We start from the raw sequence: 13,863 nt of genomic DNA, 5'->3' as shown, positions 1-13,863 counted from the left end.
GAATCAGCATACCTGTGCCAGAGAGCGTAGCGGCTCACACCCTACATGAAGACGACTAGAATGGTTGTGTATGCAAAACCATCGACCAGGAGGCTAAAGCATTGGCTTTAGGAAGCACATCAACAGGGGGAGAGTCCCTAGCTTCCAAGGCCACGGAAAGAAAGAAGGCCTCGTTGAAGACATCACAAAAGAAAAAGAAGCTCGATGAGGGCCACAAGAAGCAGAAAGAGGATTTGGAAAGGCAAAAAGACAATCCCTCAAGGAGGTCAAGGAGAGGGACAAGAAGTGCAAAACACATTGTATAGAGCTATGTAGAATAATTTGTGGAGCACATTTAGGTCCGCGTGTACATAGTATAAAATATTGTTGCACACCCTCTTACATGTAGTGTTAAATACACACGCCCATGCCATATAATTTGCTTTTAGCACCTTGATTACTTCATGGGGTTTCATTTTTGTGTGTATTGAGGTTTTCTATATTAAGGTTTTTTAATGTGTATTTTGCCATTATATTTTTAGTTTTGATTTCTCTATTTTTTATTTTTAGTAAGTAACCACTTTGTTTCTGTGTGTAGATAACAAGCATAACAAATTGAGTCATTTAAAGTTTTGATTTTTATGTTTAATTTCACTTCGTTTGGCCTGTTTTTCAAAGAAAGGCAAATCTCCTCATCCACCTCGTAGTAGGTGCCATACTACTTTGTGGTGTAATGGTGACATATTTAGCAAAACATTGCAAATGAAGATGGAGACACATGACAAACAAGAAAACATTGCACTCACTCTATGTATGATATATACACCATCAAAGGAGATCCAAATTCTCCTCCACAATGTGCACTTCTCAGGTAGTGAGCCCTACATGCACTAGTGAGACATGCATGTTGCCTCATATCTAGTTGTAAACTTTAAATAAATATGTGTATACATGGTTGTCAAGCAAACTCATAAGTGCACATGTCTTGAGAACGAATGCATCTATAAGTCCATTCTATTGTAGTATTGTTTGAACTTAGATACACAGGCTTTCAATGTTGCCTTGAAAGTAGAAAAATTGGTTGGTAGGCATTGAAAGTACTATTTTTGGACCTCACTTCTCAAAGCTAGAGAAAGATAATTCACCCAACCCCATCTAGACTTGTGTTTATATGTGGGTCTATGTTTGCATCTAATTTGCATGTTGGATGTGCTTGCATGTGTGGGTCTTTTGGATGCAAACATAAACACGCCTACAACTTTTTTCCTCATTCAAAATATATGTCTATTGACCCATCAACAAGCCTATTTTCTTACGGTGATAGCATGCATTGGACTAATTTGTTAAGACATCACATCATCAAAGGCTTCACACACATACACTACTAGGCGCTCCGCGCCTAGACTCCGATTTTTGCGGCGAGGGCGGGTGCTGGACACATGGCACCCGCCCTCGCATTTCTTTGTGGGGAGGTTGGGGGCTGCCACGTAGCACCCGCCCCGAACCTCCCCTTAACTAATAGTAAAGATGATAACTAACAAATATTGAGGGCTACAATATCATCGAACTAGAGTAGACCTCATGCTGTGAAATTGCAGAATGCTATATGGTGAGGTGCGGCAAGGAGGATTAGGATGAGTCAATGATCACCTCGATGATCACACACTAAATATGGTGAGATACAAAAACTCTCTAAGGACAACCCATCTTGGTATTCACCTTTTGCGATTTGTAAACCAAGGCAGGCCAAACCCTTGACTAGGCGGAAAACAATTCACAAGGAAAGGTGGTATCCTTCCAATTTGAGGGCTACAAGGAATTAGCGAGTGAAATCGCATGTCGAGGGAATTCAGGTGGCCGCTTGAGTTCTGCTGAAGGTGTACCGGCCGGCGCGCGCAGCTTTCAACTGCACGGCTCGCTCTCTCTCGTCTGCTGGCATTCCCCCCAGATTCCTCCTTTCTTATATAAATCGTTCCACTTCGCGTCTCTTTGCGTCTCTCTCTCTCTCTCTCTCTCTCTCTCTCTCTCTCTCTCTCTGTGCCTCTGTCCCTCTGTGCCTGCTGCCACGCACTTCGATCACTGTCCATCATACGCTCGCACCTGTGATTAGTTCTTCTTCTTGGCAGGTTCTTCCTCCAACGTTAGTTCGTCACTAGTGAATTAATCTCATACCTGCATGGATCTCCTATCTGATCACTACATTCCTCTCTGCAGGCTATAACAGTAGCGGGCGCCTTGGGTTGGCGACCGCCGGCAAGTCCCATCATCATCATGGCTCAATCAGGAAAGCCTCTCCTGATTGGTTCAATCGCCATGGTTGTGATTTCTTTAATTACCTGTGTCCTTTGCGGGGTTGAAGCCCATGCAGGTAGCTAAAGATTGCTAACCTAGGCATTCTACAGTGGTTGTAATTGCTAGCCCTAATGTAAAAATCGACTGCAGCAGTGTCTGTATGCCATTGTTTCACTTGTCTGCCTAATATTAATAGAATTTATTTCAGCTGGCGATCATTTCGAGTGTGAGGAGCTGCGGGAGGAGGAATGTGCATTTGCAGTATCGTCTTCCGGAGCTCGCTGTGTTCTTGAGACAAACCTCATGGCGGATGGAAGCATACAGCTGGAGTGCCAGGTGGGGATCATTATTTAATGAGCGCTAGTTAGCATGATTTATAATTAACGTGCTGTATTAAGATTGGGCCACTCATGATAGCTCGTGAGCGCACGGATGGATGTACTTAAAAAATCCAGGTAGCCGCAGCCTGGCGTTCTAAAAATTGGACATACTAACCGTATAATCACTGTTTTGTCACACTGCGCGCATAGTGCATATCACAAGAAGTTTTTGACATTTTTGCATGTGGGGGAAGGGGCATTTTCCCCGTGTGTTCCCTGTACCGTTCAGCACATCACAGGCTCTCGCTAGGGAAGCCACAATGCACCTAGCTAGGTGCCATTGTGTCCCTAACTGCCGCACCTAGCTAGGTATCTGTCCCCAACTGCAGCTACGTCGATTTGCATGCATGCATGCATGGCTGCATGATTCCATGATTGACGTAATGCTCAGCTAGACGTGCATGCATGCTGCATGAAGCATGGGTACATGATTGATTATGAAGATCTAACAGTGAAATATGAGAGAGAGAGATTGTGTGTGTGTGTCTGTGAGTGGACTAATTATATTACGTTTGTTGGTGGGTGCGTGGGTGTGTGATCGTCGTCGTCAGACGTCGAAGGCGGTGACTCATGCGTTCCGGTCGTACGTGGAGAGCGAGCGGTGCGTGGAGGCGTGCGGGCTGAACAGGAAGTCGGTGGGGCTGTCGTCCGACTTCCTCGGGGAGCGCGAGCTGCAGCGCAGCATCTGCGCCCCTCGCTGCCAGCGCCTCTGCCCCAACATCATCGAGCTCTTCACCACCCTCGCCGCAGGAGAAGGTTGTTGCTTTACCTATCATCATCATCCTAATAAGAATAATATATTATATTTCCTATCTTTATCCCTCAAATTAAAATTCATCTTTCAAATTCTATTAATATTAGGCATCTTTCAAATTCTATTAATATTAGGCATCTTTCAAATTTCAAGCCTTTCTTTTTTAAAAGAAGGGGTTTTAGCTTTAAATATCCATGAATTGGTTTTCCTTTTCCCCCAAAAAGTTCCATTTAGGATGCTAGTCTACTCACTTCTATACATTATTTATGATCGATGTTTCATAATGTGATATAATTAGGCTAAAGTTTTTCCAAATAATTACATATGCAAAAATCAAAAAACATATAAGAGTCTAGACACAATAACATCAATATGTGTGATGATTATTAATTTTTTCTTGCTAATAACCTATGTGTGGCTCTTCTCAAAAACTCATTTAGCACATAATACACCATGGATACTTCAACACAACCCCTAGATAAGATATAAATTATGCATTTATTACAATCATGTGATCAACCAACTTCTTACTACATAGCCAAGCAATATTGTTATGTAACATATTCAATGCCCATGAGATAACAATGTTTTAATGACTCGTACATTGTATAGGTGTTGGATTGCAAGCACTATGTGAATCCGAAGGATCGATACGATCTCGAAAGCTCATCCAAGCATGGGGAGCTGGCCTTAGTGTAGCCAATCCACCATCTCTTCCCCCTTCTCCATTGCCTCAATAACATGTTTAGTTCTTGAGTGAAAGTGACATCTTCATTTTCAACGCTAGTTAAGGAAGAATAACTCAAATGATTGTCTTCAGAGACTAATATTGCTTATATTACTAATGAATTGTAGTCAACTTCTTAGCAATTTGAATTCAAAACTTGCATACTTTTTGCAATTTTCTATGTAAGCTTTTAAGTTGTTTGAAGCTATACAACTCAAATAGTTGCTACTTAAACACATGCTTAAACACATGGTATACATGAACATATTCCATTTAAATCATCAATAAACCTCAATAAGATAGTAATCCTCATAGACTCATTGAGCATTTCATTCAAGAAGTTGGTGAAAATATTTGTATAAGTATTATTCCCCGATATCTTGTTGCAATGATCAGTTTTGTGTCAAAATGGGATTTTAATGTATTTAACCCATGTTAACCTCTCCATTTGATGCTTGAATAGGAGGCCCACCTAGACTTTCTATTTCCTATAAGGGCCTCTTGTGATTTGAGATATGCCAACTAAATTCTATATTTGATTAGATGCCATGTGACTGAGTTTTAGTGTCAAAGGCATTTCAATGTTTTAACTCATTGTTGGATATTAATACCTCAAAAACATCCAATTGATGTTAAATTAGATACTTAAATAGGTGAGATAACCTAATCTTTCTATTTCTTATAAGGGACCCTTGGGTTTTGAAAGACATCTATGTAATTTATATTGGTTCAAATGGCAACTTAATTAGGTCAAATTGTGGCCAAATCGTAAAATATAGTTCATGAAAGAATGGTTTTGAGCATGTACATGAAATGATTCTTTCAAAGTTTATCTTATTGCTAGTCTCACATGATTTCGTATGTCATGGTGGTGAACTAATCATTAGCATGTACAAATAGGGTGAATGTAGTTGTGGTGCAAGAAGAAAATTCCTTACGTAGATCTTGCTCAATCTTTAGCTTAAAATAATGTAAATAGAGCACGGGGGATTCACTAGTAGTAATAAGGAGACATCACTTGCGTGCAAAAAATATAATGAAAATACCTCTTATCTACCCCCTATGTATGAGACCTTACCTTATAAAATGTACCTTCCTTCCCTTAAATAACCCCCCTCCCTTATACTCACGTGGTACCATACGGTAAACCCTAGTGGAACCCCTGGGAAATAGAGCATATGAGCTCAATGGTAAAATTATTTAAAGAAAATTTCTACAGAGATTCATTTACAAGATGGATTTGGACAATCTTATGTTCTTCTAATAAAAATTGGTCATTTATTTCATGAAAATTATTAATGGTATTTTTCAAAAATATTTTGTGATTGTATTTTATGTACCAAAGGATTTTAAGATATTGTGGTAAGAGATAGTGAAACTTTTGGCTCACAAGAGTAAGCTCATATGGGCAATTATTGGGAGACTAAGAATATTGCATTTGGAAAACATTGGATTGATAAGAAGGTCACCTTGGCCCCTTCTTTCTTCTCTATAAATGAATCCAAAATTCAAATATATAGTAAAATAATTGCACACTTCTTTTAATATATAATTGTTTGTCCTTGTTAATTTAATTTAGGGTTCATCATTTTTCAATTAGTCCCAAGAAAATATTCAATATTTGTGAGCATGTAAAAATTCATAAATCATTTTACATAGCCTTTGAGAACCTTATCAAACCAACTAGAGCTTCTTTAGCACAAAATTCATGTAACCATGGATCTTCAATATTGTCTACTTCAAAGAAGGTGATGACCATAAGAAGAAATTGATTGGACTTGAAACTACCCCCTAGAATTGTTTGATAAGCCTTCACCTCAAATTGTGTCATGGTTTTCATCTTCTTAGTTTTCCATTTGTTGTTGGCGTCTTAATTCTTCTCTCATATCATATGTTTTCTTTTCGAAGCTTATCAAGGATCATCCTTCAAGAAGCTAGACTGGGACATAAAAAGCTCTACATGCAGATGTGGGTGAGATCATGATGATAAAAATTTCATCATAAAATCTTCTAGGTCGCAAGATTTTCTTCTAAAAATGCATGTATATATTGCCTACATTGGCTAATTCATATGGTTCTCTTGAATTACTCATCCACCTCTTAATTCTTTTGAATGTCCATTCCTCACAAGTGGTTGCTTCATACATCGAAGTTGAAGGTTACACACCATCTCATTCATAGTTTGCTTTAATTTGTATAAACTTCAAGATTTGTGGGCCTTTCACTGTTTTTGCTTGGATAAGTTACTCAAGAATATATGTGTGCATCATGTGGATTCAAAATAAGGTATTTTTAAATTACACTTTTTATATTTTTTAAACATACAAAAGGGTGTAATATAAAGGGGTTATTTACATATTGAATAGAAAAGGGTTATGTTTTATTCATAAAAAATTCACATATGAGAATATTTATAAATAGACCCTGAACACTCGTGATATAGAGGATATATATATATATATATACTTCCCTTATCAGAGAGTAAACTAGAGAGGGAGAAAGAGGAGAGAGAATACTACAAAAGAGAGAGAAAGTGAGTGACGAGGAGAGAGAGACTAGAATTGGAGAGAGAAAAATAGGAAAGGGAGAGAAGCCATAGAAGCTATGAGCAAGATGGGAGAGAAGGACAGTAATTGTATTAATATGTCAAAATATGTGGAAAATTACATGTCCTCTCCTTTTATACCAATGTCAGTGTGACATGGCATAGCATGCATATTATTTGTACACTAAATCCTTATTCTTCCCAACTTCTTACAATACATCCCTTCCCAAAGGTTTTTGCCCTCAAAAGCAAACTTGAAAGACTAGAAAAGGATGGATAGAACAGAGTACTACTCTGTTTTTTTACAGCTTTAAAAATGGAAAAATGAATGAAAAATGACTGACATATGGACTAAAATAGAAGAATAAGAGTAGGCCTCAACTATATACATGATCAGGAATGCTTCAAAAGTATATGGAGCCATAAAATCTTCAATAATAATCTCAAAATGAAGTAGACATCTTGCTATGTAAACAGACCCTGCTGGACCAAATCTGCCATAACTTCTAGTAGAAATATCCAAATGAGACGTGCCATATATCAAAACATAGCTCTTAAAGAGTACTTTGACCTCATGTAGGTAGCTTAATTCTGAAAATTAGGCATAATAAAAATTGTTCTAAAACAGTGTGATGTCCTAACCCTGTCTGCACCAAAACTAGCTCCATAATCAATAGGCTTCAGTCATTAATGTATCCCTTAAGAAAGGAAACTCATCCAATATAGAATCAGGCCTCCAAGAAGCTTCCTCGGGTGGTAAACCTCTCCGTTTGATCAAATATTCCATGATAAAAAGAGATCAAAGCTTCTTCTCATGCTGACCTATAACAGCCTCTGGGATGTACTGAATAAGACCTTCTTCATCAATAGGTGGCAGCTCATCAATTATATCAATTGGATCACCATAGAAAGGCTTGAGCTAATTAACATGAAAGACATCACTACAAGGGTACACACATATAGCGACGCTAAGTAGCGACGTTTTTTTTCGTCGTGGGTATTAGCCTCGGTATTAGCGTCGGTATCTGCATCTTTAAAAACGTCGGTACGTACCGACGTTTTTAAAGACGCAGATATCGACGCTAATACCGACAACAAGTACCGACGTTTTTAAAGACGCAGATACCGACGCTAATACCGACGACTTATTGCGGCAAAATTTCGCCAAAAACCGAACGTTTTTTTCATTTGAGCGCGCGAAGGCAGAGAGAAACAAAGGATTGTGAGCAAGAGAGGGAGTTGACCAAGAGAGGTGAGCAAGGAAGCAAGTCGCGAGCCGCACGTGAGGAGAGGAGCGTCGCCCACACGAAGAGGTCGTGGAAGAAGAAGAGAGCACGACGGTATGCCATGTTTTGGTTTTTTTACAATCTTTGTTTTGCTTTGCAATGTAGGTTAGAAAGTGTTGGTTTGTCTTCAATCTTTGTGTTGCTTTGTGTTACTTTGCAATGTAGGTTAGGAAGTATTGAAAGAGAGAGAAATGGAAGCGAGTGTTTTCAAAAATTTTCTTGTGTTGGTTTTTATTCTTTGCAATGTAGGTACGAAAATATATGTGTGTGAGCATAGTTTAGAGCCGACCTCAAAGATAGATAAGTTTAGAGCCGACCTCAAAGATAGATAAGTTTAGAGCCGAACTCAAAGAGATAGGTATGAAAATTTTAAAAAAAAGACCTGAAATATATATAGTGGAGTGGTCCCAATATACAATATAGAATCTTTATTAAATTATCATTCCATTACATCGCAGTCAAGATGTCTAGCACTCACGACCAACATGGTGGTGATCGTGAGGCTTGGCTCAATCAACGTGTCCCATGTCCATGCACGCAATGCAAATTGGCCATTCGTTGAAAACGTCGTTTGTCCATAGAGCATGTGCAATGGTATGGAGAGTTTCGAGTTGAGATAATCGACCAAGCAATCTTGAATTACGAGATTGCGGTAAGTTCTGTCTCATTACGTATTCTATGACATGTAATTGATTTAAGTATAATAGTTTGGGGTTATCTTAGAAGTTAGCTCCTTAACGTCCTTTACAAGGTTAGGGCCATGTCGATACATTGCAGTCCGCAGATCTCTTGCATCCAGTAAGACGGGTTCGTCCGCGCTCTATACAAATGCCGTCCGAGATAACTAACTGTCTCATAGAAGGTGATAACTCTCAACCCCCTTCTATGGATGAGAATGCTGGAGACATGGACGATCCTCCTGCTTTTTTGGAGCCCGAGTTAGAGGACATGATCGAATCATTGCTTCCGATGGACTCGGAATCCCAAGATCCTTTAATTGCGGAGGCTGCCATTCCATTGTATGATGGGAGTCGAGTATCCCGTTTGAAGACACTTCTTGCATTGTTGAGCATACAAACAAAGTATGGATGGAGCGATACGAATGTGACAGAGCTATTCAGGTATATTATGATGTGTATGATTCTTTATTGAAAGCCATTAAAATGTGCTATATTGCACTCTAATAACGTGCTTCATTGCAATTTGTAGAACGTTGAGATCTTATATTTTGCCTATCCAAAACACGATGCCTGAGTCTCGTGACGATGCAAGATAAGTGCTGCGAAAGCTAGGCATGGATTATAATTGCATTCATGCTTGCCCCAATGATTGTGTTCTCTTCTGGGGAGAGTTTGAATTGTTGGCCACATGTCCCAAGTGCGGTGCGGACAGGTATCAAAATGACTTGCAAGGACAGACTATTCCGCAGAAGGTTTTGAGGCACTTTCCGCTGATACCGCGTGTTCGTCACATTTTTCGGACCAAGAGTTTTGCAAATTGACTACATGGCATGCGGAAAATCGATCCACTGATGGTGTACAGCGTACACCAACTGACTCAGAAGCATGGCATCACATTGACGAGACTTTCCTTGACTTTGCAAAGGAGGCGAGGAATCTACGATTTGGTCTTGCCATGGATGGGGTAAATCCTTTTGGTTTGCGTTCCACCTCCTATAGTGTATGGCCCGTGGTCCTTGTTAACTACAATATACTGCCATGGCTTTCCACCAAGAAAGGACACCTTTTGCTTAACTTGCTTGTGCCTGGACGATACAAAGTCAAGAATATGGATGTCTACCTCTCTCCACTGATTGATGAGCTAAAGGAGTTGTGGGAGGGAATTGTAGTGGAGGACATGAGCAAACATATTGGTAGGCGATCCGCAACTATAAGGGCAATTCTTATGTGGACCATGCATGACTTTCCAGGTTATGGAGAATGCTCTGGTAAAGCGTGTTTTCTTATTTTGCTAGTTTTCTTTGAGCGATGTTGGTATTATGACATACCTCATTGTACATGTGTGTTCTGCAGGGCTAGTCACATCAGGTTACCATGCATGTCCTCTGTGTGGACCAAGGTTGGATTCTCATATGTCAAAATCTATGAAGAAGATGGTATTTGAGGGACATCGGGCTTTTTTGCCAGAGGGTCATGTCATGAGAGAAGGATTTCTTGGTCGCCCTCCTGCGAGAATGAATGCATTGAGCTAGTTTGATCGCAGGATGGTGGACCAAGACTCGCTTCCCAGTGGAATACGACGCTTCTCAATTTTCTATGTGCTGACTTATTGGAAAAAACTGAAGATTAACCACCTTTTAAATCCCATGCACATTTTTAAGAATGTGGGTAGCTTGCTATGGGACCACCTCACTGGGCAGCGAGACACACTAGGAGCGAGGATGGATTTGAAAGCAGTGGGAAACATGGAACCATATTGGCCTGTAAGTGGCATCGACGGTCGAGTGCAATTGCCGCACACTCCTTGGGTTTTGTCTGGCAATGAAGTGCGACGAGTAAAGGAAAACATCAAGTCCTTTCGCACGCCAACTTGCCTAATGTGTTCTCTCAAGACAGCATTCACAAAGGATGACCAAGTGACAGGACTCAAATCCCATGATTGGCATAAGATGTGTCAGGTATGTACAATAGGAGGCTGCGTATGGCATGATTCTGCATATTAGATTTTAGAATCTCCGTTTGTTTATACACAATGTTAATTACATGGTTTTCACAGTTCGTATTGCCGATCGCAATCGCAGGGTCTCTGACATCGGAGGTATGGACAGCCATTTACAAATTGTCCGAGTTTGTTCAGTTTGTCTCCCAAAAAGAGATTCACACATCATCGATTGAATCCGCGAAATGCATGGCAGTAGAGACTGCTTGTCTTTTGGAGAAGTATCTTCCCACTAGTATGCTCACGATACAAACCCATCTTCTAGTGCATATTGTAGATGAATTGCAGGTTGTAGGTCCAATCCATACTCGATGGATGTTTTTCCTTGAATGGTTCATGAAGACCTTAAAGGGATTTGTGCGACAACGGGCTCGTCCTGAGGGTAGCATGGCTGAAGGTTGGTTAGTGTCGGAGGCCTTGGTGTACATTTCTGAGTGGTTGTCCACTGTGGACCGGGACAAAGGCTTGATATGGTCACTTAAGGAGGATGATCATCTGAATGGAGATGTCCTAGTGGGAAACGGAATAGAGAAGAAGATGGATGCATCCATGGAGTCCAAGGTGAACCAATTTTGTATGCTCCATAGCACTACAATGGAGAAGTGGCTGCAACGGTATGAGAATGCTCGCGCTGAGCGAGAGTCTGCAAGACTCTGACTTTCGACGGAGTACGCGGCAACGGCCCATTCGATATCCGAAGGGCTTAGAGGAGATGCCTCTACTCATGTCAACTAGATGGCTACATGAGGCCCTAACCAAAGCATCTCAAGATGGAGAAACAGTTACTGAAGAAGAGTGGGACTTCTCACGTGGATGCAATCCCAAGGTATGGATGCAATCCCAAGGTATGCAATCCCAAGAAATTACAATCTATACTGCAAATCGCAACTAATATACTTGTTCTTCTCCCAGTATAAGGTCCATAGTGCAGCATGGTCACGTGGACGACATTTCAGAGTAGAGCACATCGACAAGTTATGCTCGACAATGGACTGTGGAGTGATGGCAATGTTTGAGCAGGAAAGCCGACGACGTGCCACAGATCCAAACCGTGTAGTTGCCACCTTCACCCACCCGCCGGACTTCACCTTCACCCTCCCTGCCCGACCTCCACCTCCCTTCCTCTGCCATCTTATTCACCGGCCGGCCGATCCACCTGCCCCTCCCTTCTCCTCCGCCCTTTCTTCTTCTCCTCCGCCCGACTTCAGCCTCAGCTGGGCTGCCTGTGCTGCCTCAGCCCCTGCTGTGCTGCCTGGGCCTCCTGCTGCCTCCAGCGCCTGCCTGCTGCCTGTGCTGGCCCTTCAGCCCTCGCTGCTGGGTTCCACCTGCCCAGCGCCGCCTCCCTTCTCTGCCGTTCCCGGCCGCCGTGCTTCACCCTCCCTCCCTCCCTCCCTCCCCCTCCCCTCCCTGCCGCCCTTCAGTTCCCTTGTTCCCTCGCGGTCGCCCTTTTGTCTCCGCCTTTAATAGCGGCAATGACAAAAGGCATACAAGAAACTAGGATGAACTGCCTGGAGAACCAAGATATCTCACCTATGGAGATAGAGGAGATAGAGGATGGGTTTTTTGAAAATGAAGCAGAGTCCTCATTTTGTGGAGAATTTTGTATAGACCTTCCGGTGTATACTGAGCTATGTCAAGATGAGATTGTGGAACCCTAAACAAAAGTGACTTGATCAAAACGTTCCTCCCACTACATCATGTCCACTTTTTGCAAATCGGTTAGGACAGTTCGTATGTTTTTGTATCGTATTTTGTATTATCTAATTTTTTTATTATTTTAAAATGAAGTCTTGCAAATTAAGTCTTAGTTTTATTATGTCTTGCAATTCATTATCAAATTGACTTATTTTTCCTTGTATGTGCAGGTTTAGGATTTGGGCACAGACGGCAGGATGAGCCGGGATTTTACAGATGACGACATCGACGCGATGCTAGTGCGTTTCTCACCTGACCAGCTAGCACGGGTCAGAGATAGAGCCGATGCACAGCTTTCCCGTTCCACCTCAGTACGATCGGCAGACTCTAGATGGTCCGATGTGTCGGTATCCAGTAGACACAGTCGCAGGTCTCGCTTTGCTTCAGAGTCACGTGGTCGAGGAGGAGGTAGCTCCTGTTGTGGGGATGCGGATGCAGTCTCTCCCACTCGCACTGCCACCAGGGAGTCGACACCGTCTTTCACTGGCAGTGGGGCGGGCAGACGTCTACTGCTCCCACTCCTTCACGCACCCCACCAATCACTCCCACTCCTTCATGCACCCCACCGATCACTCCCAAGGCCGACAAGAAGTACACGAAACCCACTCCTCCAGGTATGTATTTTCACATGAAGATTTTCGCAGTAGCACTTATCAATTCAAATTGTGTTTGACACATTTGTATTAATGTCCTGAAAGTACCTATTTGCAAAATCTTGCAGGTTACTCGTATCTCATAGATAAGGCCTCTGGCCATTTATACATGAATGATGATGGAAAAGCTGTCATCTCTAAGATGCATGAGTTGTGCCAACAAGTATTTCGGCACAACATTACAGACAAGTGGAAGGAGATCCCAGATGCTAGCAAGGAGTACATAATCGATACATTGTATCGAGAGTTCACTCAGCCCTCTAGCAATGATAGATTTTCGAGAGGGTGGATGATGACGCATATGCGTGACTATCAATCGCATAGGCGGTCTGATGCACGCGAAGCAGTCAAGCAGGGCAAATCGAAGCCGGAGTGGCTGGATACAGAGGACTGAAGTAATCTCCAGGATGAGGCAACATCCACTCCAAACAAGTGGAAGCAATAGAAGGACGCAGCAAAGGCACGCTTGGACGCAGGATCGGTGCATCACCTTGGTAGCGGTGGCCACGCAAAATTCGTGGCAGATTTTGTAAGTATTAATAGGGTAGAGTACTCTAATTTAATGACATCCATGTTGATGTATGTATTTCAAACATGAATCTCAAGTACGTTTTTTTTCAATGTTTGTGTGCCACAGCAAGGTTTTACGAATCGCAACTCGACTGCACTGGAGGTGACATATGGGGAGAAGCATGGTTTGAGTGCCCTGATCGAGAAGCTCTATGCTCGCGGAGGACCGGTAAGTAGTAATAAATATCATTCCTAATTTGAGAAATATGTCATTATATGTCAGTTTGTATTTGGTACTCACAATTATATATGCATTTGCTGTTGTAGACTCCCTTCGATATGCCACTACAGCGAGAGGAGTTT

At 41.7% G+C, this 13,863-nt stretch overlaps 1 protein-coding gene across 1 annotated transcript; it reads left to right on the top strand.

Annotated features, from left to right (window-relative positions):
* Positions 1-2,007: 2,007 nt before the first annotated feature.
* Positions 2,008-4,292, top strand: LOC148038022 (uncharacterized). Its single transcript, XM_087675357.1, has 5 exons — positions 2,008-2,105; positions 2,194-2,347; positions 2,480-2,607; positions 3,203-3,407; positions 4,018-4,292. The coding sequence occupies exons 2-5, from the start codon at positions 2,251-2,253 to the stop codon at positions 4,143-4,145; spliced, it is 558 nt and encodes a 185-aa protein (XP_087531483.1). The 5' UTR covers positions 2,008-2,105; positions 2,194-2,250; the 3' UTR covers positions 4,146-4,292.
* Positions 4,293-13,863: the final 9,571 nt, after the last annotated feature.

Source organism: Lygodium microphyllum, chromosome 3 (assembly GCF_053477565.2).
Source record: "Lygodium microphyllum isolate KBCC chromosome 3, Lygodium_microphyllum_v1.1.10, whole genome shotgun sequence".
NCBI classification, from domain to species: domain Eukaryota; kingdom Viridiplantae; phylum Streptophyta; class Polypodiopsida; order Schizaeales; family Lygodiaceae; genus Lygodium; species Lygodium microphyllum.
The sequence above is the reverse complement of the archived record's forward strand: the minus strand, read 5'-3'. Positions and strand labels throughout refer to the sequence as shown.

Bases quoted from the DNA above. Each gene is read 5' to 3' on its own strand.
- LOC148038022 (XM_087675357.1), top strand. From the start codon at position 2,251: ATGGCTCAATCAGGAAAGCCTCTCCTGATTGGTTCAATCGCCATGGTT. The intron at 2,348-2,479 runs GTAGCTAAAGAT...AATTTATTTCAG, and splicing joins CGGGGTTGAAGCCCATGCAG to CTGGCGATCATTTCGAGTGT. The intron at 3,408-4,017 runs GTTGTTGCTTTA...TACATTGTATAG, and splicing joins CACCCTCGCCGCAGGAGAAG to GTGTTGGATTGCAAGCACTA.